Source organism: Larus michahellis, chromosome 7 (genome assembly GCF_964199755.1).
Source record: "Larus michahellis chromosome 7, bLarMic1.1, whole genome shotgun sequence".
Classification (NCBI taxonomy): Eukaryota; Metazoa; Chordata; class Aves; order Charadriiformes; family Laridae; genus Larus; species Larus michahellis.
The window spans coordinates 24,304,628-24,324,474 of NC_133902.1; the positions used below are offsets into that span (position 1 = coordinate 24,304,628).

The window sequence follows — 19,847 nt, forward strand, 5'->3', positions numbered from 1 at the left end:
GCAGTGAATTTAAAGCACCTACACTGCCTTAGGCTTCAGAGCTGTAATGGTTTAGTCGCACAAACAAGTTCAAAATGAGACACACAGTAAACTATTGGCAGACACATTGTCTTTATAATAGAAGTAGCAAAAACACAAGAGAAAAGACAAAAGCGTCAACTGACAGTTCATTCCATTTACTTAAAATGGCTAAAGAATATTCCATCAAGGAAAAAAAATGTTGCTTTTAGAACTACCGGCTGTGTAAAGGCAAAGCCCTGAATAAGGCCATTACTCTACATCTCCCAAGAAAACTTCACCCTGGTCAATAAACTGAAGTATAAAAGTAATGAAAACAAACTGCTGCATATAGAACATGAGTACAACCTGTAGCTCGAGAAAGAACTATCTCATTTTTTTGTATTACAATAAAGATACAGATTCAGCTACATATCAGATAAAAGCATGAATTCACCAATTGTGAGACTGTGTAGCACTTTTAACCTCAGTAACCTGGGGTACCTAAAAGAAGTCAGTTTAGCAATGCTTTCTATTTAAATACGGACATTGCGTGCTCTAGGTCCTTTAAATTTTCTTTCTTTCTGGCTTTTGCAGGGGGCACATCAGTCTTCCTGGGCACAGCACAATAAACGGAACCAGTCATTTATTTTCTAAGCAGCAGCTGCTCGATCTAGCATTTCTGAATGGCAGAGAAGTAGGTCCGCAATCCCTGTGAGCCACGCTGGCCCCTGCTGCCCTGCCAGGCGCTGGGCATGGGCAGCACTTGGTTGAGATGCCCTGGAGTCTCAGACTGGTTGAGGTCGGAGGGGACCTCTGGAGGTCATCTCGCCCACCCCCCTGCTCAAGCAGGGCCACCTAGAGATGGCTGCCCAGGTCCTGTACCTGAACATGCAGGATCCAGCGTGAGTGTTCTGCAGTCCCTTTGCTCGGCAGCATGCTAATTGGCAGTCTGGACTAACACATGCCCCTTGGACAAGAGACCAGCTGCTTAAGACGACCTTGACTCTTAACTGTGAGTTGTTAATTATCCTCGAACACATAGAGAAACAAATCTGTTCCTCCTCTGGCGGAAGCACAGCTTCATCCTTTAAGTACTAAAGACTGAATATCCTGCAGCCATTACTCAGTATAAATTCAACTTTTTCACTTTCCTGCGCCTTCTCCCTAATTGCAAAACTACTTCATCATCAAAGCCTGTAGGGTCTTCTAGCTATTCAAATCAACAGTTAAATAAATGCCCTGATTCCTAGTGCATGAGAAAATGAAGTTCCTTTCCACCTGTTATAACCTAAATGGGGCATGTATTATTGTAAAAGATATAAGTGACCAGATCCTCACCTTGGTAGATTAAGCACCGTGAGTAAAACCATACTCCAACTGTTTGGTACTCTTCAGGAGTAGGTTCTCATTTTGTCCAAAGAGTGTGCTGCTGGACAGCATGACCACAGTCTGTACAGGCTGTAGTCTCGATTGTACATGTTGAGTTCCAAGCTCAGCATGTGCCAATGGAACTTTAAGAGTGTCCTAAGAATTGCTCTTTATGAGAAAGGTTGTGCTAAACATCCCACACAAGAAGACCTTGCCTTAAGAAACAAGAAAAAATGAAACGCAGATACTACTTTCGGCTAAGTTCTCTCAGGATGCCATGCCCTTAGAAAAGATAAAACCAGGACACACTTCAGCACATGGATTCCATGCGGTATATACCTGCAGTGTTTCTCTTCTTTCTGTGATGCAGATGAAAATTCAAAGTTGTGAAAGTTCTTCAGAAGTAGTTAAGCAGAAGGTGCAAGCTTTCTGAACAGAACCTCTGCAAAAGAACTAGCTTTACTTTGAAGCTTTCCATGTACAGCCAACTGTTCTAAACATTAAATTTAACTAATTGCCTTAAAGAAAAAATGCGTGTTTCTCCCATCACTTTCGCTGAGGACCTCTCATTCCTATCCTCCGCTCTGGCACAATATCTCACTAACTGGAAATTCTTTAACAAAGAACTTCTAAATAAAAGAAGCACACGAGAGAAGGCTGCTCAGACTGCTGCTTATATTCCCGTTAGTTAAAAATTGCTACTGGACCTTCAGGTTGAGAAACCAAAGAACTGAAGTGGAGCGTGTCACCAAGCCACTGACTGCAGAGCAGGATGCATAAGCTAATCAGCTGTGCTAATGATGCCCAACCTTTAAGTTGAATATGCTGAACACATCTGCAACAAGAAAAGTACACGTCAATTAAACAAGCCAAGTAAAGCCCTAATGCTCTAGTCTTTGCTAACCGCACAGCACAAATGGGTCTTCCCCAAATAGCACCAGATTCACATTTTAGGATCAAACTACCCTGAGGAAAACAAAAAGCCATGCTTTAATTGGGATTTTTTTTTTTTTTTCCTGAAGTACACCCCAACAGGACAACACTGCTCAGTTAACAGGCAGTACCTCACAGCCATGGGCAGGGCAATGCTTCCAAGCTGCCTATCTGCTCCAGCTTCCCTCCCCACCCAGACCCCACAGGAAGGACTACAGCATTACTCCTTCCTGTCCTCCCCCTGCAAAATACACACTGGAAGCTTTGCTCTCCTTTTCTTCACCCCTAGCCCCACAAACCTCTCCTATGAGAGGAGCACCTCTGCTATGAGGACAGGCTGAGAGAGTTGGGGTTGTTCAGCCTGGAGAAGAGAAGGCTCCGGGGAGACCTTATAGCAGCCTTCCAGTACCCGAAGGGGGCCTACAGGAAGGATGGGGAGGGACTCTTTAGCAGGGAGTGTGGTGATTTAGATCAGATCTTGGGAATTCTTTACTGTGAGGGTGGTGAGACACTGGAATAGGTTGCCCAGAGAAGCTGTGGATGCCCCATCCCTGGAAGTGTTCAAGGCCAGGCTGGATGGGGCTTTGAGCAGCCTGGTCTAGCGGGAGGTGTCGCTGCCCATGGCAGAGGGGCTGGAACTAGATGATCTTTAAGGTCCCTTCCAAATCCAACCCATTCTATGATTCTAAACAAGAGGAAAGAACAAGTGATAGCAATCTGAGCCTAACTCTGGATTCCCAGCTTTTCCTACACGTTTGAAGAGATGTGTTCTGAAGCGTTAGCTTCTCTTATGTGTCTGATGTATGTTTGAAGGGGAGAAAAAGCAAAAAAAAAGTTCCATCTCAACCCTCTTGCAAAAGGCTGGTTTGTGATACATACCACAGTATCAATCTCTGCTGAGCCCACCATCCGAGACACCTCATCGAACTCTTCAGGAGACATGGGGAGCAGGTTTTCTGGAGACTGGAGCCTGGAAGGGTGGCTAATACAGGGAGAAGAGCGGAGACAAACCTTTACTAGAAGTGATGCACAGCTGGGCTACCATGTCTGGCTCTGAGTCCAGAAGGGCCACTAGGGAGGTCCCTTGTGGAGAAGACAGCCTGTGAAAAATGCACCATGCTTTGCAAAACCAGCATGGCTTTAAATGAAAACTGGGAAGACTAGTCAGTGAGCTACATTCTAACCACATTCCAACAAGTCTTCATGAACTTGCTTTTCAAGGAATTATTTGCTAGAACAACTACCTGCCAGTTTCTAGGGTTTTTACTTAAAATCGTGTTTCAAACACAGCACAGTATGACTGTGGTGTGATCATATCCTCAAGGAGAAAGAGGCTATGCGTTAAATATTGTGAAGACACATGAACTACAGCTGAAAAATTATCACTTCCTAGAAATCCAGCATTTCTGTGGAAACTTACACTTCAGATACAGAGATTAACTCAGTCTTGATGTAGCCGTTTCCCTTGGGGCCATCCAAATCCATAGGCTCTGGTGCTTGAAGGAGAGAAAAAAAAAAAAAAGCTTATTTTTTTAGCAGTTTACCTCACATTGGCATCTTTATTGTGTCAAAAATAAAGCCTGTGATCCAGAGAATACACAAGTCTCTCTCACACACATTTTACAGCACTACGGTTAATCCATTCCATTTTTTAGTCAAATTTTCTCTTTTGCCTTTCCCCTATAAAAAATGAGGAACAAAACTTCCCCTTAATTTTGATGTAGCTGTACCAACACACGCTGCCAGGCCCACACAACCAGGATCAGTCCTGTGAAATACCGTAATGTGAGTCCAGCTGTTGGTGGGAACCTACGTCTCTGAAATATCTCACAGGCAGACGTGAAACCTGAATTAGAGGGCCAGCAACAGTTATGTTTTCAGTTTTTGATCTGGCTACATCTCATGTTGTGCCTCTTTAAAAACAGACATTTTCTTAACCTACTAAAGCTCAGGTACCTGCTCTCAACTTTCAGCTGAGTTGGGTTAGGCTGCAAAGACGCTTAGTCCAACTGCTACCCTGTCTTTCCACGCCACAGAAATTATACAGTGCCCAAGTATCTCAAGAACAAACATCACACTTACGCTGTATGAGCCATTTAGAGCACTCACCCTCCTTAGGCCTGGAGTAGTATTTGCCAAAGGCATTGTCTTTGGGTATGTTTGGGTACAGAAACCTCAGGGGATTTTCAGGAATGTTTTCAGCTGCCATCACTTTGTAGTTGCGAATGATATCAGGGAAAGTAACAGCAGAGAGCTCCTTCTTGGTGTATGGTTCTACTGAATGGAACTGGGGCTCTGCAAATGAGAAGAGCAGCAACTTTTAAAGGTGCTTTCAAAGCTTTTTCTAGAACTGCCCAGAAAAGGTGCAGCTCCTTCCACAAATTCAGAGGTCCTGTGAGCTTACCTGAATGACACCTGCTGTGCTGCAGTTAAGCATTCAATGATCGTCAAAGGGAGCACAATTGCTTTGTGGGGCAGGAAGGCATATGGGGGGATAGCATATAGTGATAGTTCTTAATGTATTTTATACTGAGTGATCCATGGAAATGAACTGCAGTATTTCATTCACTAATTTAAGTTGTGCTACCTTTTCAACCTTCTTCCAAATGACGTCATTCAAACTATATTGCCTATTAGTAAGTTTGAGCCTAATAAAACCACTTGAGGCTCTTATGACTCATAAAGAGAGCCAGATACAGCCTCCCTGAATGCTCAAAATACCGTCACCCTTCTTTGCTCAATTTTTGGATGCCTTAGGTATGAAGGCAGCAAAGAGAAGCGAGTCATCCAAGTACATTTAGCAGTTTCTCTTCCAGCTGTTGTAGATCTTGGGCTCATCCAAGTGAAGTGTAAACAGCTGTAGCATCCTGCCAGGTGGGGCTGATTTAAGTAGTATGAGAAGGGAAGATCCCTGATTGGATATAGGGGAGATTATATCTTTTTTGCAGTTTTTAAGCCTGTAGGCTTTCTTGAATAGATAGTAGCTGAGCTAACTGAAGAACCACGCTCTTCATCTGTCTTTCATCTGGAAATGGGAGGAAGGAGAACTGCTAGAGAAATGAAGTAAGTGACCATGTGGTTTATCTGGGAAGAATGTGGGAAGGAACAAATGTGTTGGACTGTGAGTTAAAGAAAGCATTGCACAAGATGCAATAGGGGCAGAGAACAATAGTAGAGGTGGCTGAATGTGGCTGCAAGTGAACTTTTCCTGGGAGAGAAATCTCTGATGTGGAAGATGGTGTGGGTTTGGAGGGAGATGCAGATGTTTATGTACTAAAGGTGTCTTGCTAAGAGTGAACTTAAGGAGGCAGGGGAGACAGTCTAGTTTGTCCTCAACAAAATTCTAGGCCAGAAGCAGTACCTGGGAAGTGTTACTAGTTGTAGCTGAAACCTTGAATAATCTACTGTGTGGCTTATGAGCTAAGCCAATTAAGTCATGTGTCTGCTATTGCTTGTGGCCTGTTGCTTGTAAGGGTGAGGACTGCTAGCATGGTGTGTTGTATTGGTTCTCAGTGTGAAAAACAGCATAAAGACTTCTTGTTCTGATATAAGCTTCTATTTTGAAGATAAAGATGTTCTTTGTTACTGACTTACCATTTTGAGATCCTTCTACCCAAGTAAATGTGATTGCTCCTTCTCTGCTGCTTTCGCTGAACCTTAGTAAAAATGTTCCTGGGCTCTGGTCCTTCAATAAAGCACGTTCTTTCTCTTTACTGATGAAACCCATGATGCAGCTGTAACGTTGAAAAGAAGAAGTTGAGTTTACTCATAAACATAAAATCTAAGCTGCATTGGGCTATCTAGGGAAACTGAAAACCTCTTGTCACTTAAAAGAGCTGAAGTACTTGTAAAAGCCTTGTGGAAGGCTTTGTCCTGTGAGCAGCTGGAAAGCTAGCAGTAGGACTGACAGGCTGGAGCTGCCCTGTGGAAGCCACGAATCATCACAGCTTCTCTCAGCGCTCTTCCTTTTGCCTGGTGGCACATACAAACTTTTTCTGGAGCTCAGAATAAGAGATTGTCTTGTGCTGTTGAAGCTGGGCTGCAGAAGTAAAGTCATACGTGTGCAATATGGTCAGATGCCAGCTAGTGGTTTTAAGTTCAAAAGTATATTAAGGAACAGTTGCTCTCTTTGGCTGATGAAACCAAGTTTACCAGCTAGATGAGCTGTTAAGCTTGTGTGACTTCAACCCCCCAGATTCACTACGCTCAGTAAATGTCATTGTGTAGGCAAGGAGGCCAATGTGGTGATTATAATGGATTGGTCTGAACAGGCCCTGAGGAGGGAGTACTGAGGCACTGGGGCCTAACCCCAGTCAAACCCTAACTGCTTTTTTTTAAAAGGTCAGAATTTCTTTGTACTGCTTCTTATTCCTCAAAATACTCCATCAATAATGAAGTTTTGAGTGCTACTACTGTCCTTCTGTGCATTAAGTTGGGGTAAGTGCTTTTTGCACAACACCTACTAAATAATAATGATTTTGCTTAGAATTTCAGGTACTGTAAACTGCCCTGTTTTGTGGGGTGTGGGGTTTTTTGTTGTTTCTGTGGGTTTTTTTAAATGGCATCCTTCAGGTAACAAATGTGTTTGGTAGTAAATGCACTGTGTATAATGAAAGTCACTAGCCTTCCCACTCCTCCAGTATGAAGAAAGGCAAGTGTTCTTGAGGCTGTAATGCTTATTCTTTTGTATACAAGGGGAGTCTTTGTCCTAATGAATACTATAGATTTGTCTCTTTCACGCTCAAGTATCATTGCAGTTTTCAAGAGTTTTCCCTCCAGTTTTCCTTTTTGCCTTTCTAGAAAGCAAAGATCTGTGAGTACCCAACAAAGTCAGCTGAGAGAGGAAAAACTAAGAGTACTAAATCTCTGGTTTTGATTACATCCAGGATTTAACTCGCACCTCCTCTTTCTGTTAAACCCTATCCAGGGGATTGCTCTCATAACTGAGAGCAATGAGTAATGCTACTCAGGACTGTACACTATCAAAACCACATGCAAAAACAATCCCGTAGGCACGCAGCCACGCTGAGGCAGAACACCAAGTGGGGCAGAGCTGCAGCTCTGCTTCAGTAATGGTGGCAAAAGTTCCCACTGCACTGAAGTCCGGTTAGCTGAGAAATATGTAGGTTTTAGGCAGTGAAACAAGGCTTGTACTATAAAGGGCTTTGACAGAGCTCATCTGGAGTGAGGGGGTAATAATTTGAAGTCTGCTGCTAAATGTAGCAAGACAGCAATGCCGCTGGTGTAGGTCCTGCATCCTAGGCTGCACTATTGACAGGGTTTCGTAGCATGGCTAAACCTAAAATGCAGGATTGTGACCTTGGCTAAACCTGTTTCTGGCTGCAATTACTTCTGAAATTGGAAATACCAGAATAAAAAGTTTACTAAATCAGTACTAAAGGGGAATCAGAACCGGGTTTCCACCTAGCAGAGTCTTCCTACTTAATAACACTCTATTAAAAAACAGTAAAGACTACTTTCTGGACTCATAGTGCAGATACAGAAATTCAGAGTCTGGCTGCTGCCACCTATAGGATGCTCGCAATAACGTTTCCTTGTGCATAGGCTTTTTTTTTTTTTTTTAAGATGGATGACTACTTTATGACTTTGTTGTACTTCAGTCCTCCCTATCAAACACAAAAGAGGCTCTGTTCCAGGGAAAGAACCTACTTACGGTGGGAGAAGAGGCAAAAAAATAATAATCTAACGTTCACAGCTCAGCTCTGTGACTTAAATGGGACAGCTTGGTCATCTAACTTTTTGCTTTAAGCAGTTGCCTTGTTAGAGGCTTCCTCACTACTAGTATTCATTTGTCTCAGGTTCTTCTGGTTGCAACTTCCACTTTATTGGATCCAAAGTATCTGCACAAACAACCTCACAACCTGAAGATACAACTGCGAGCCTAAATGAGAGGTCTGAGGCAATGACGGCATCTTTGTTAACTTCACTCAGGTCTTACCCATCATTCCAGAGACACAGGAGGTGTTTCTTAATAAGCTCCAGGATTCCCTCAATCCACAGCCAAAAGGGGAAATTTTTATCGTTTATGTTTTCCTGAAATTCAAAATATGGAAAAGCAGCAGTGAGAGGGGGGAGAACAAGGATAATGAAATATGAGTTTTGTTAAGCAGAGAGGAAGCAAGCTCTCAATCCTGCCAGCATCTACTTGTTCTTGTATTTTTCTCCCCTCTTTATTCTTTTCCACCCTCCCTGTATTCTCTTATGAGTTTTTTTCCCTTTCTGTTTCTCTACTCCAGAAGGACAGAAACTGTTGGGAACAAAGCATGTACTGAATCTTAAAGCAAGAGGCAGTGTGAGAAAAATGCCTGCCTGAGCCTACAGGACCCACAAACATGTGATCCATCACCTCATGCAATGACATTGGTCTAAGAGCAGAGAAAAGGCTCTGGTTCCTGCCCGGGCACTGTCCTTATTGGAGCTCTTGGACGTCCAAAACAACCCATGTGGCTTTCAACCAGGCTGGCTAGGAGAACAGCTTAAGGACACTTTCTGTTCAGGCTCAGATTTCAATTCTTTGAGACACCCATATTAATGAACTTGAGTGCTTGTAGCTCACCAGAGCTTTGCTCTTCCTCTGGAGTATGCTCCTGACTGTTGTCACTTCCTGCTTATCTATACCACTTTGGGGTCTAAAGCCAAAGAAAATGTGTCTTTGCTGCAACCAGGCTTATGAAATCTCATGTGTCTTTCTGCCATCATGCTGACCCTCTTGGCTGCCCTGTGCTAATCCTCGCCCTAATCCAGTTGCCCATAGTCTGGGAAATGTCCTTCACTATGGCTCATCTTGCTGATTATTTTGACACTTTCTGTAATGGTTAGAATGGAGAACTATTCTATTAATAGCAACTGCATTAATAATAATGAAGACACTGTGTTTGAAAGATGCATTTTTCTATATAGCTCATGGCTCAAAGCAATCCCAAAATAATCTAGTCCTTGCTATTACAAGCTCTTTTTCAACCTCACCACCAAAACTCCCCACAACCACATAAGCTCTACAATAATTAGGGTATGCTACTGAAAAAGAAAGCACCCTGGAAAAAACCAAACAAACCCCACAACAAACCAAGAAAAAGCTCCCTCTTCCTTCTCAGTTCTTAAACTGTGTTCATACCTTGCAGAATCTTGTCCAAGGAATAAGGCCATCATGAGATCCTCCACTTGTTGGCCCTGAACAGAATAAATTGACTTCAGTCATGTTCCATAAGTTACTTAGTAAGGCTGAAAGGAAAGTACTTAGAGCAGCAAGTTCTGAGCGTTTATTTACAACTCTGAGCTGTTGGACTAAGAAAGAAAAGAGATGGAAGGCCACTGTATTTTCACGGCTAGTGCAGGGAGAGATTGCAAAGTTCCCCTCTGGAGAAGTTCACTGCACCAGAACGACCAAATGATTTAAACAGACCTTGTGTAATGGGAACCAACTCATTCTGACACTTTCTACGCTGTGCTACACCTAATGCTTGCCAGTTTCAAAATCCTTCCTGGAAGGAGACAGAAATCTTCATGTTTCTTTGCCACTGAAACTGCAACCTGTGAGCTTTTCCATAGGAGCTCAGCAGACCCTACAATATCTTTTTGAGATTAATCACCTGAGATTCTGGTGACTTGTAGGCCTTTGCCCCAGAAACTCTTGACTCCTAGGGTCTGCCCCAACCACAGACCCATCTCATTCCTGTTGCAATCATTTCCCCCTGCCTTGCTTTTATGTCAAGTGTTTCATAACCACATCCAAACCACAAAGAAAATACTATGCTGTGACTACGCCAGCTAGAGCTTTGCAGACCCCGACTGTATTCAGAGCCAAACTCTTTCCACTACAGATCATACTATGGATTTCAATACAGTTAGAAATATGCTGCTTTTTTCTCTCTCATCTAAAAACAAATTGGGTTAGGGAGCTTGTTTCTGATGCTGCTATCACATCACAAAAACAGCAGGCAAGTTGTATCCTGGCACCCTGTTAGATTCTGTGTCCCCTTGCACTAAGGAGTCCTGAATATATAGTGTTCAACTACCTGGATTTTTTTTTCAGTAGTGAAATACTTTTAGCTGCAGAGCTTGTTACCAGAGATGACAAAATGTCTAAAGCTCTGACATGAAGTTGACCATAGAAATATGTCAGCGGTCACTTTGTCTTCATGATGGTTAATTAAATAAATTACTCTCCTTGCAGAATTCTGAAAAGTAATCTATTAAACCGGAAAGCTTTTTGTTAGATCTTATGTCTTGGGGAAATTAGAGGAAGAGAATGAGAGACTGGAATGCTGTACTTGCCACTTAGACCCACTAGTGTCAAATCCCTTTAAATAAAATGCTTCCTGAAACTTAAGGTTAGTGGAATATACTGAATCAACAGTATTTTTACCTAGAGTCTACTATGCAGCGTCAAGTGCCCTGCCTATCAGGCAAACTGACAAGGTGTTTGGAAACAAAACTCATGGCTGATTAGGCCTTTTACTGAGGACTCTCATCTAGATTTTCAATTTGATACCCTTTAATAGTTTCATAGTGTTTGCACTTTGATATTGCAACTGTGTTTATGCACACAGAGTAAACCCCCACTGCAGCTGGGGGCATGCATGAAGTTAAAATTAATGCAGATGGACTTAAAACCAAAACAAAAATGCCAAGAAACAGCCACCTCAAAGATTGACTAAACAAGCGCATTACTTCAGTAGCTCTTCAAAAGGCAGAAATAGCCTGCACTGCCCTAATGCACAGAACTCCGAAGTTAGAAGTGCAGATTTTTTTGTGACTCGACCTTCACTTACAAACTCTGCCATACTGAAAACTGGAAAACACGTCATTGCTATAAAGTGATATTGTATGAGGGGGAAAAGGCATGAGAGGAAATGAAAACTTAAAATAGATTGCAGAAAAGATGTAGAATTAGCTTCAATTCAAAGAGTCCGCCTGTGATGGAAGCGGACCATACCAAGCAGCTTCTCTCCCAGCATGCTCAGCTGATCTGCATTGAGTCCTCTCTTTGTTACAGAAGAAAACTGCCAGCTCAGAACTTCAGAAAGTTTAGACCACTTCGCATAAGGTGGATTCAGAAAGAAGGACAAGTTCTAGAATGGAAGGGAAAAATACATTCTATGGTTATAAATGTTAATTTTGGAATGCCATTTGAATTTACAAAAGTGTATTGCCAAAACAAAATGCAGGTTTAAGAACGGACGTCAACTTGAGACTGGCTGCTATTCTGACAGGCACTCTTTATCAGGAGAAGCAATCTCTGGGACTCCGCTTTGGACATGTCTTCTCACAGTGGGCAGAATTACTAGATTACTCAAATACAGTGTATTTCAATTCTTGAATGCTTATTTGGCTTCTCACTGTGTATACTGAATATAATGTATACTGTCCTTATGTGGGTTTCAAACATTGTCCTGTTTAGGATAGGGAAGTAAGTCACTGTGTTTCTCTCTCTGCATCTCAAAGCCATTAAGAGTTACCTGCGTGGAAAGAGTGCAGCAGCCATTTCTATACAGACAATGCTTGAAAATTACGCATAGTGTTTCTGATAACAATTTATTTTTATTTTTTTTTTTGCAAATACCTTGGGATCAGTAGACAGCATGTTGAACCATAAGATAGAAGCCCATCCACTTGGAAGCTGGCTCACGTTTGAGATCACAACAATGGGAAGCGATGTGGTCTGAGAGGGACACAAAAGGAAACATGTCAGACCATCCTCTACTGCTGCTGCAGTCCTCCTCTCGAGTACCCACAGAACCACTTCCATCGTAATTCCCTGCTTGCGTGGTCTTAACTTTCTCACTCAAAGTTTGTATGTAGGGGATAAAATATCAGTATGAAGTACTAGAAAGGCTTTGATTTAGTGTCAGTTATGACAGCGCTGATAGAATGGTAGAATTAATACCATATTGCTTCTGAAGTAAAAAGAAACTGGTACCTAGAGCACTTAAAAACCAGGGCTGGTTATCAGACACTTTGCAAAGCACATCTACGCTTTATTTACCCAGAGATTTGATAGCATCCTCACTGTATGTGTCTATACAGAGATGTTGTAAAGTGCAATTCATGTATTTTGAAATAACTGAAAGTGCTTGATATCACAATAATTAAAAAAATATAATAATAATAAAAAGAAAGCTTAGATTGTCAGCATTGAGTGACGTACAGGAGTTCAAGTTCATCTGCTTCATCTAAGACATACCTCTAGGTCTATTACCAAGCCAGGCTGGCACAGCTGCGTCTCAAAACTCAGAGAGTGAAGTTCTTCTGTTACAATGAGAGGACCCTTTAAAAAAAAAACCAAAAAACAACAAACAAACCTTTCAGGGACTGAAAATTGCCTAGGGGGAAGGTAAGGGTATTTATCATGGGGAAAAATCTTTTCTGCACAAGGTCACTTGCTTTAGACCTCAGAAACAGTTTACAGGTGAAAGTCAAGTGGCAATACTAACTTCCTAAAACTGTCTGTTAGAATGGGTGCTCTCTAGGCACCTTGTTTTGGCTCCTACCTAGAAGCCACAGATAAATCTGTCCTTGCCAGAAAGTCCTGTTAAAGCTAGATGTCAGTGAGGGACACCATTCTGGCAGTAGTTGTCACTTGTAGACACCTCCTACACAGACCATTTCCTAGAAATGCTGAACTCCTCCCCTATTGATCTGTCTCCTGTGTGTTTCTTCACGGGGCTGAGTGGCCTGAACGTCCCTCTAGTATTACGTGAAAGCTTTACAAACAAGGTTAGTGCTGCTTACCTCATTTGTTCTGCTTCCTGCATTTTTCTGTTCTTTCAGTTGCTGCAAACAAACAAAAAAAACCAACAACTGTCACTCATTTACCTCAGCCACAAATGAAAGTGGTAGAGGATGGAAATGCTTGCATGCTCAAGTTGCTCAAGTGCATGCAAACTTGCTGCACTAGTGTCTGATTTTATTTGGTTCTAAGCTGTGGAAGCCAAAGGATTAAACTGCAGGTAACTACTACTCTTTTATAAACTAACCATCTGTGAAAACAGATATCGCACTGTTAGGATGCAATGCCTTTACGCAAGAGGCCTTATAAGAACCGAAGCAGTGTGAAATCAGGAAAGATTGGATGAAATAATCTAAGTTTATCTAAGTATCTCTCTGAATTGGACAATAAAGTCCAGACAGTGTCTGTTCTGGACAATGAAAGGAGAAAGGGAGGCTTCCATGTTCACTGGTTCAGGACTTGCGTTTTCCTTTCCTGTTGTAATGATGGAACCAATCTGATTTATCTCAATCTGCACAGCAAAAGTTGTTGTATAGTCTGCTGAAAGCACTGAATTTTTTTGTAGCTGCTGATTCCTAGACAACTTCTGTCTTCCAGACTCAAAGCTCTTTAAACTACTCCAAGTTTTCCTACCTATGGGTCTTCCTCTGAAAGGCCCAAACCAGTGTTTCTAGGCTGCTGCTTCCTCCTCCTGCAAAGAACTCATTGCAACATAAACTGTATGGCAGCAAATGCTCTTATTTGCATTTCTAGCCCTATTTCAGGGACATAAGCAATAGCATTTCAGTTGAAACAAGCCAAAGATTTCAAAAAGGGAAGAACAAAGAAAAAGGAAAATGACTGCAGTTCCTCTTATATAAACAACTACTTCAACAATAAAAGCAATCTGTCTCCTTCTTACCACACCCTCTACCCACACAATTAAATGGATGTGTCAATAAAAGAAAAAAAAATCCCCTACCAAGTGCCTGAATTCTGCTGCTAGACTTCCATTAGTAGATTCTTCCATGTTCATTACTTTTGTGTTTGTACCCAAAATATTAAATTTCCTGAACCTTCACAAAGATAGAGAGAAAAGAATTGAATCTCAAATTCATTGAAAGAACCCAACATTAATATAACAAATTGCGATGCCACATACCCTTTGACTGAATTCTTCTCACTTACATCTCTGTCAAAAAAAAAAAAGAAAGACAAAATAAAAATCTCTTAAAGATTCTGCCACAGACAGAGAAAATGTGTGTTTGTTTTACTAGCTGACTGAGAACTGGTAAAATGTTTCTGTGAAATTTTTTTGTGCAAAAGAGGAGGGAATTGGTTCAAGTAGCCAAAATAAATATTGTGCTACACAGGCTGTCTTTTACTGAGGCTTAAATTTTTCTATGGGGGCTCTATAATCAAGGTAAGTCCTTTCTTTTACTACATAGGCTTTAACTCTTGCTCTGAGGGGGGGAAAAAAAAAGCCATAGTACTGTCATTCTAAATCTGCATTCAAATCATACAACTTGTTAAATAAATTGCTGCATCACTTGAATCAGGATTTTACTGAGTTGCATTATTCTCAAAGCCTTGGCTCCCACATCTACGTAAGAATTTCTTTTCCTTTTCCCCATTCCATGCACGTTTCTGGACTCCAGAGCCGTTTCAAGAAAACAGATTGCCCCCTAAGGACTTGAATGGGAAGACAAAAACCCACCTGCTCTCTTAAAAGCACAGCCATCGTTGTTATTTTGGACAGCCTGTTATATTTCTTTCCCTGCCCTTAAAGTAAGTGCTACATTCATCTGAACTGCATTGCTTATAAAAAAAGATGAACTTGCTTAGAAAAGACTGGTAGCAGTCTGTTTAGATTGGTATACATTTTTCACTAATTGGGAACGTCATATGTTAGAAGTAGACCATTTATACCCCTAATTCAAAGACAGCTTTAGGATAGCTAGATTCCTCACTAGAGGCTTCCCCCCCGGCAAAACCCCCATATTTAAAAGACACAACTGAATCAGTGACTGGAAACAGTGGAGTTCAATTCTATGCTTTCATCTAGCGCTAGCCCAAGCGAAATACCCACAACAGAGAAGTGGTTTTGCAGTGCATGTGCTGCCCAAGTGCTGCTCCATGCCTAGACTGATTTGGCAACAGTGAGCTCTCGGGTGCACCCGAGTGGAGCTGGTGGCAAGAAGCTGAGGCAGTTTGTACTTTGTGACATGTCTCTAATGGCAGAGAGAGATTTAGAGCAAGGGCGCCATGGGTAAGAAAAAGGGAGGATGTACCTACTGCCGTGGAGAACCAGCCTGCTCCTGGCTCACTCAACGCTTAAATTACGACTGCCTTTTGGGTTTCTGAATATGGGGACTGCTTACCATTAATGTACACAGGGATGAGAAAAATGCAACGTACTTATCAAATAAAACTTTCACTTTCAAGTTGTAGTTCAATTCCTGCAACTTCACCAGCAATCTGGAAAGAGAAATATTTTTTTTTAAATGACTGCATTTGCAAAAGACAGGTTCTCTTCTATCACATTGCTTATCACAGATGTACTTAAGCTGCACAACTCAGGGCCATGTACAGGCTCCAAGCTTGCTCCATACAAGATAGCATTTAGAGAGGAAACTAGATGGGCAAATGAGATATTCTTTTGCATGACAAAGTGGTCTGTGTGTGTCTTCTACTGCTTGGTTGTATTTCTTACACACACTCAATACCCCTCACTTCTGGTAAAGGGTAAAAGCTGAAAGCAAGTTAAACTTTGCTAGAAGATACCCTCCTGCCACATGGCACTTCTCTCTTACTGACCTTAGCACTTGGGCTACAGTGTAAGATCTGCAATCCTCTCAGCTGTAGAAAGCCAACGACATGGAAGGCTTACCACAAAACAAGAAGGGGGAAGGGGAAAACATACCTCAGCTTTACAGTAAACTGTACTCCTGTCTTCAGGACTAATGGCCTCTGAGGATGTGTTGGCATGCAAGGCTGCCTCTCTACTACAAAGGAGCTATGGAAAGAACAGATTAAAGGCACTTTGATTTATCAATGTTGTCTTTAAGGAACAAGAAATTACACAAACAGTGAACTTTGAATGAATGGTGATTTACCAGTAGTACTATATACTTCATTCATTCAGTTTCAATCTACATGGAGGTCTGCGTGTTGGTTTCTTTCATTTGTATCAACAGGCTAAAAATATTGCCAGTATGAAGTGATTCCATAAGAGCTGGCTTTTTCTAAATACATTGATGGCTTGAGGAGGGAAAGTGCTACCTCAAACTTCCCTGAAATCCAACAGCACGTAAACACTGTGATGTAACTAGCATAATCCAAGTGAGGAGTGTTGCTTTGTTTGCCTTTCCAAAATTGTTACGGTTACATTGCTGTGAGACAGTGCTATGTAATAACACATGCCCAAGAGCTAGATAAGGTAGCTGGTGGTTTGATGAGGGCTAGTTAACCCCATGAAGCAAACTCCTGAGGCTAAACCGTTCTGATACGTGCCAAGCTGTTGCTGTCTCGGGCACCTTTTTTGTGTAGTACTGCTGCGTAGACATAAATCATAGAATGTGTTGCACTGGAAGGGACCTTTTTTAAAGGTGATCTAGTCCAACCCCCCTGCAGTAAGCAGGGACATCTTCAACTAGATCAGGTTCCTCAGAGCCTCATCAAGCCTGGCCTCAAATGTCTCCAGGGATGGGGCCTCCACCACCTCTCTGGGCACCCTGTGCCAGTGTCTCATCACCCTCATTGTAAAGAACTTCTTCCCAATGTCTAATCTAATTCTCCCCTGCTCTAGTTTAAAACCATTGCCCCTGGCCCTATTGCTACACGCCCTTGCAAACAGCCCCTCCCCAGCTTTCCTGTAGGTCCCCTTCAGGTACTGGGAGGCTGCTACAAGGTCTCCCCAGAGCCTTCTCTTCTCCAGGCTGAACAACCCTAGCTCTCTCAGCCTGTACAGAAATACTCTGAAGTATTTCTACTGTTACCAAGTCCTAGGCAGTATTCAGACTTTTCCTTCCACTGTACTCACAGGCAAGATAACTGAGAAGCAGCTTATAGGTAACTAAACAGCAGCTGCATTTCTGCAGCTCTTTCTCATTGCCTTCACTTCATTGAAAAGCAGCACCTGCGTTTTCCAACTGAAGATAATTGTCCAGAGCATCCGAATGGGACTCTGGAAACCTGGATTCTAGCCCCCATAACAGGGTGTTACCTACTGTATCTAAGCCTCTGCTCTTATCTGCTAGATTCAAGGCTTCTGCAGCATTAATTTTTATCTACTGTACATTTACAGAATGGGACTCCGATCTCTGTGGGGCAACCAGCTACAGTAACTTGCATCACAGAGATGGTACAGAGATAGGGCTAGCCTCCCTATACTAGAGACAAAGGGTTGGAAAATCTAGTGTATTTATTTTGGGCATAGCTTGGTGCAGATGTTTTTTTGCCTCCCTTTACTTGAATTTTGCAGGGCTGAAGCTTAAAGCAAGAAATGGACTAACAGACTAGTAGTTTGATTCTGTAATCAGTGCATATTGTAGCATAGCTCCTGCTAACTTAAACGATGACTGACCACAAACCCTTTCCATGGGCCTACCCAGATAGGGTAAATTTCAAAAACGATCATTTAGTTTAACGTTTATGACAAACTTAAGAAAACCTCAGAAAATGCAAAGTTAGTGTGCAGGAAATATTGGGGGAACATAAGGGAAGGTGCTCTCCATTCATGCAAAAGATCCTTCTTGTCTATTACCTCTGGATGAGTTGTTTGAAAAGGCTGTATGTTCGGTCCTGCAGAACTTGTTTATTCTTTGTGATGGGATCAGGGTCATAGGTAAACTTCTGTTCAAGTTCCTCAAGCTTTTTGAGCTGCTGACGAACTTGCTGCAGACTTTCAGCAACAACGGTGAACCTAAAATTACACAGTCTTATTACTTCTAGCATGTTTTTGTACTGCAATAATGCTGAGACACAAGCCAGGTGACTGTCCCTAAGGACTAGGCAGTGCACGGAGAATGCTTGTTGCTCACTGGAAATGTGCTGAGGTACTAAAATCAATGAAATGTAGTTATGCTGTGACAGAATGAAAACGTGCAATATAAATAGTATATTTCACAGATCTGGTGTTCCTTCATAACACACTTCAAGTTCCTACCCGATGCAGTCCTTGACTAGAGACTTACCAGTTCTGTAGCTGGTCAAGACAGGCGTTGGGTGGGCCACCAATGCATGCAGTCTGTTGCCTGTGTTTCCACTCCACCAGCTCCTCATTAATAAGAGCACTCTGCGTGTGCTCTGCGGTGTTCAGCAGCTGTACTATCTTGTTCACCACTTCCTATAGAGAATATTAAATTACCCTGTTTATTGAAAATACTTCATACAGGAAAACTAAGTATTGTTTTAGCTAACGCTATCTGTCTTGCAAAACTCTGCAAGGACCTCAAAGTAATAGTTCCTGTCAACAGAGGACGTCTTCTAAAAACATCTGCTTCTCTTTAGCTGTAGTACTTGGTAGACTAGGTGGAGAAACAAAGCACGTTCAGTATCGTTGAATTCTGAAGACCCAGTGTCTCACATCCATGTATGTCCTAAGTGTATATCTGGGATCACCCAGTGCTTGCCATAGATTTGAGCACTTCAATGAGAGTGAGCACATTTAACTCTAATATAGCTGCAAATTTTGTAATCAGTGTTTTCCTCAAGAACATGACTATTGACATGACACCTATTCTCTCTCATTCTTCTTTTAGCTTTACCTGACAGAGTTTGATAAAGGTTGCTAGAAAAGAAATAAAATTGCGTACAGAGATTCTAGATTTTCAGTCAGGATTGAAAGCACGAAATCTTAGTTCAACTGATAGTAGTAAAGTTTTCTTTTGTATAAGTTGTTATGTCAACCCAATGAAAATGAACATGTATCCAAAATGAAGTGCTGTTGCCTTCTGAAAGAAAACTGGAGTGCTACCTTTCTCTTAATGTCAAGTGATAAAAACATCTTCTTGAGATTCATCTGTTCTTTCTTTAATTCCTCCTGCGACACACCATTGGACTCGTGCTCTGTAAAATAAGGCCAAATTGTGAAGATGAGACTGAAGGAGTGCTGAAGTATGGGTGGGGGAAACACTCTGTGGAGGAGGGGACCTGCATGGCTAATGTCAAGTGAAGTATACCTTTAAAGCTTAAGGGAGGAAACATTTACTGCCTCCTAGATATTATTTTTTGATTCCTCCTCCCCGCTTCTAGAAAGGACAGAGTCTATGCTTAGAGCACTAATGGAAGGAAAAGCCACTATCCCAGTGAAATAATCGAGGTGTGAATTTGCTTGCTTTTTAGAGCAAGAACCTGATTTAAAATAATAATAGTGTGTAGTGATACACACTGAGCAATTTGTTCTCATGCTGACTTCAGACATGAATCATTCGTATTGCTTAACCTGGCAACATAAGTCAACTGTTATTTCAAAGGACAATGTTTACAGCCTCCTGAGGGTAGCCCAGGCTGACAGATCCTACAGAGTCACCCTAGCTACTACCTCTGCTGCCTACTGACCTGAGGGTAGAGGTTCCTGTCTGCCTCATAGAAGCACTACCTTCCCCCAAGTCCAAAGAGCAAGATCATGGCTCAGTTCTCCCCTTAGTATCTTCGGAATGTGTCCCTCTTCTGAGGGACAGTCAACTGACAAATTGTGTTGGAAACTGAAGCCTTTTCTAGAACAAAGCAGTCAAAAAGTGCGCCAGATCTATATAATGAAACCATTGCGGACTACAGCTGTATGTGCTTCCCTCAGTACACAAGGGCCTACAAA

At 42.0% G+C, this 19,847-nt stretch overlaps 1 protein-coding gene across 2 annotated transcripts in view; it reads right to left on the reverse strand.

Moving 5' to 3' along the window:
• Positions 1–94: 94 nt before the first annotated feature.
• The window catches only part of STAT1 (signal transducer and activator of transcription 1), a 28,111-nt gene continuing 8,358 nt past the window's right edge, over positions 95–19,847 (reverse strand). For both annotated transcript variants that reach the window (XM_074596211.1, XM_074596213.1), the window contains exons 7-24: positions 19,008–19,099; positions 18,226–18,377; positions 17,796–17,954; positions 15,954–16,046; positions 15,449–15,508; positions 14,193–14,222; positions 14,013–14,106; positions 13,054–13,095; positions 12,506–12,589; positions 11,885–11,983; positions 11,258–11,393; positions 9,437–9,492; positions 8,261–8,355; positions 5,896–6,035; positions 4,411–4,596; positions 3,722–3,797; positions 3,181–3,283; positions 95–2,203 (exon numbers count right to left, since the gene is read on the reverse strand). In XM_074596211.1, the coding sequence (XP_074452312.1) occupies positions 2,180–2,203; positions 3,181–3,283; positions 3,722–3,797; positions 4,411–4,596; positions 5,896–6,035; positions 8,261–8,355; positions 9,437–9,492; positions 11,258–11,393; positions 11,885–11,983; positions 12,506–12,589; positions 13,054–13,095; positions 14,013–14,106; positions 14,193–14,222; positions 15,449–15,508; positions 15,954–16,046; positions 17,796–17,954; positions 18,226–18,377; positions 19,008–19,099 (1,721 nt within the window). In that variant the 3' untranslated portion in view covers positions 95–2,179. The remainder of the gene's footprint in view (positions 2,204–3,180; positions 3,284–3,721; positions 3,798–4,410; positions 4,597–5,895; positions 6,036–8,260; positions 8,356–9,436; positions 9,493–11,257; positions 11,394–11,884; positions 11,984–12,505; positions 12,590–13,053; positions 13,096–14,012; positions 14,107–14,192; positions 14,223–15,448; positions 15,509–15,953; positions 16,047–17,795; positions 17,955–18,225; positions 18,378–19,007; positions 19,100–19,847) is intronic.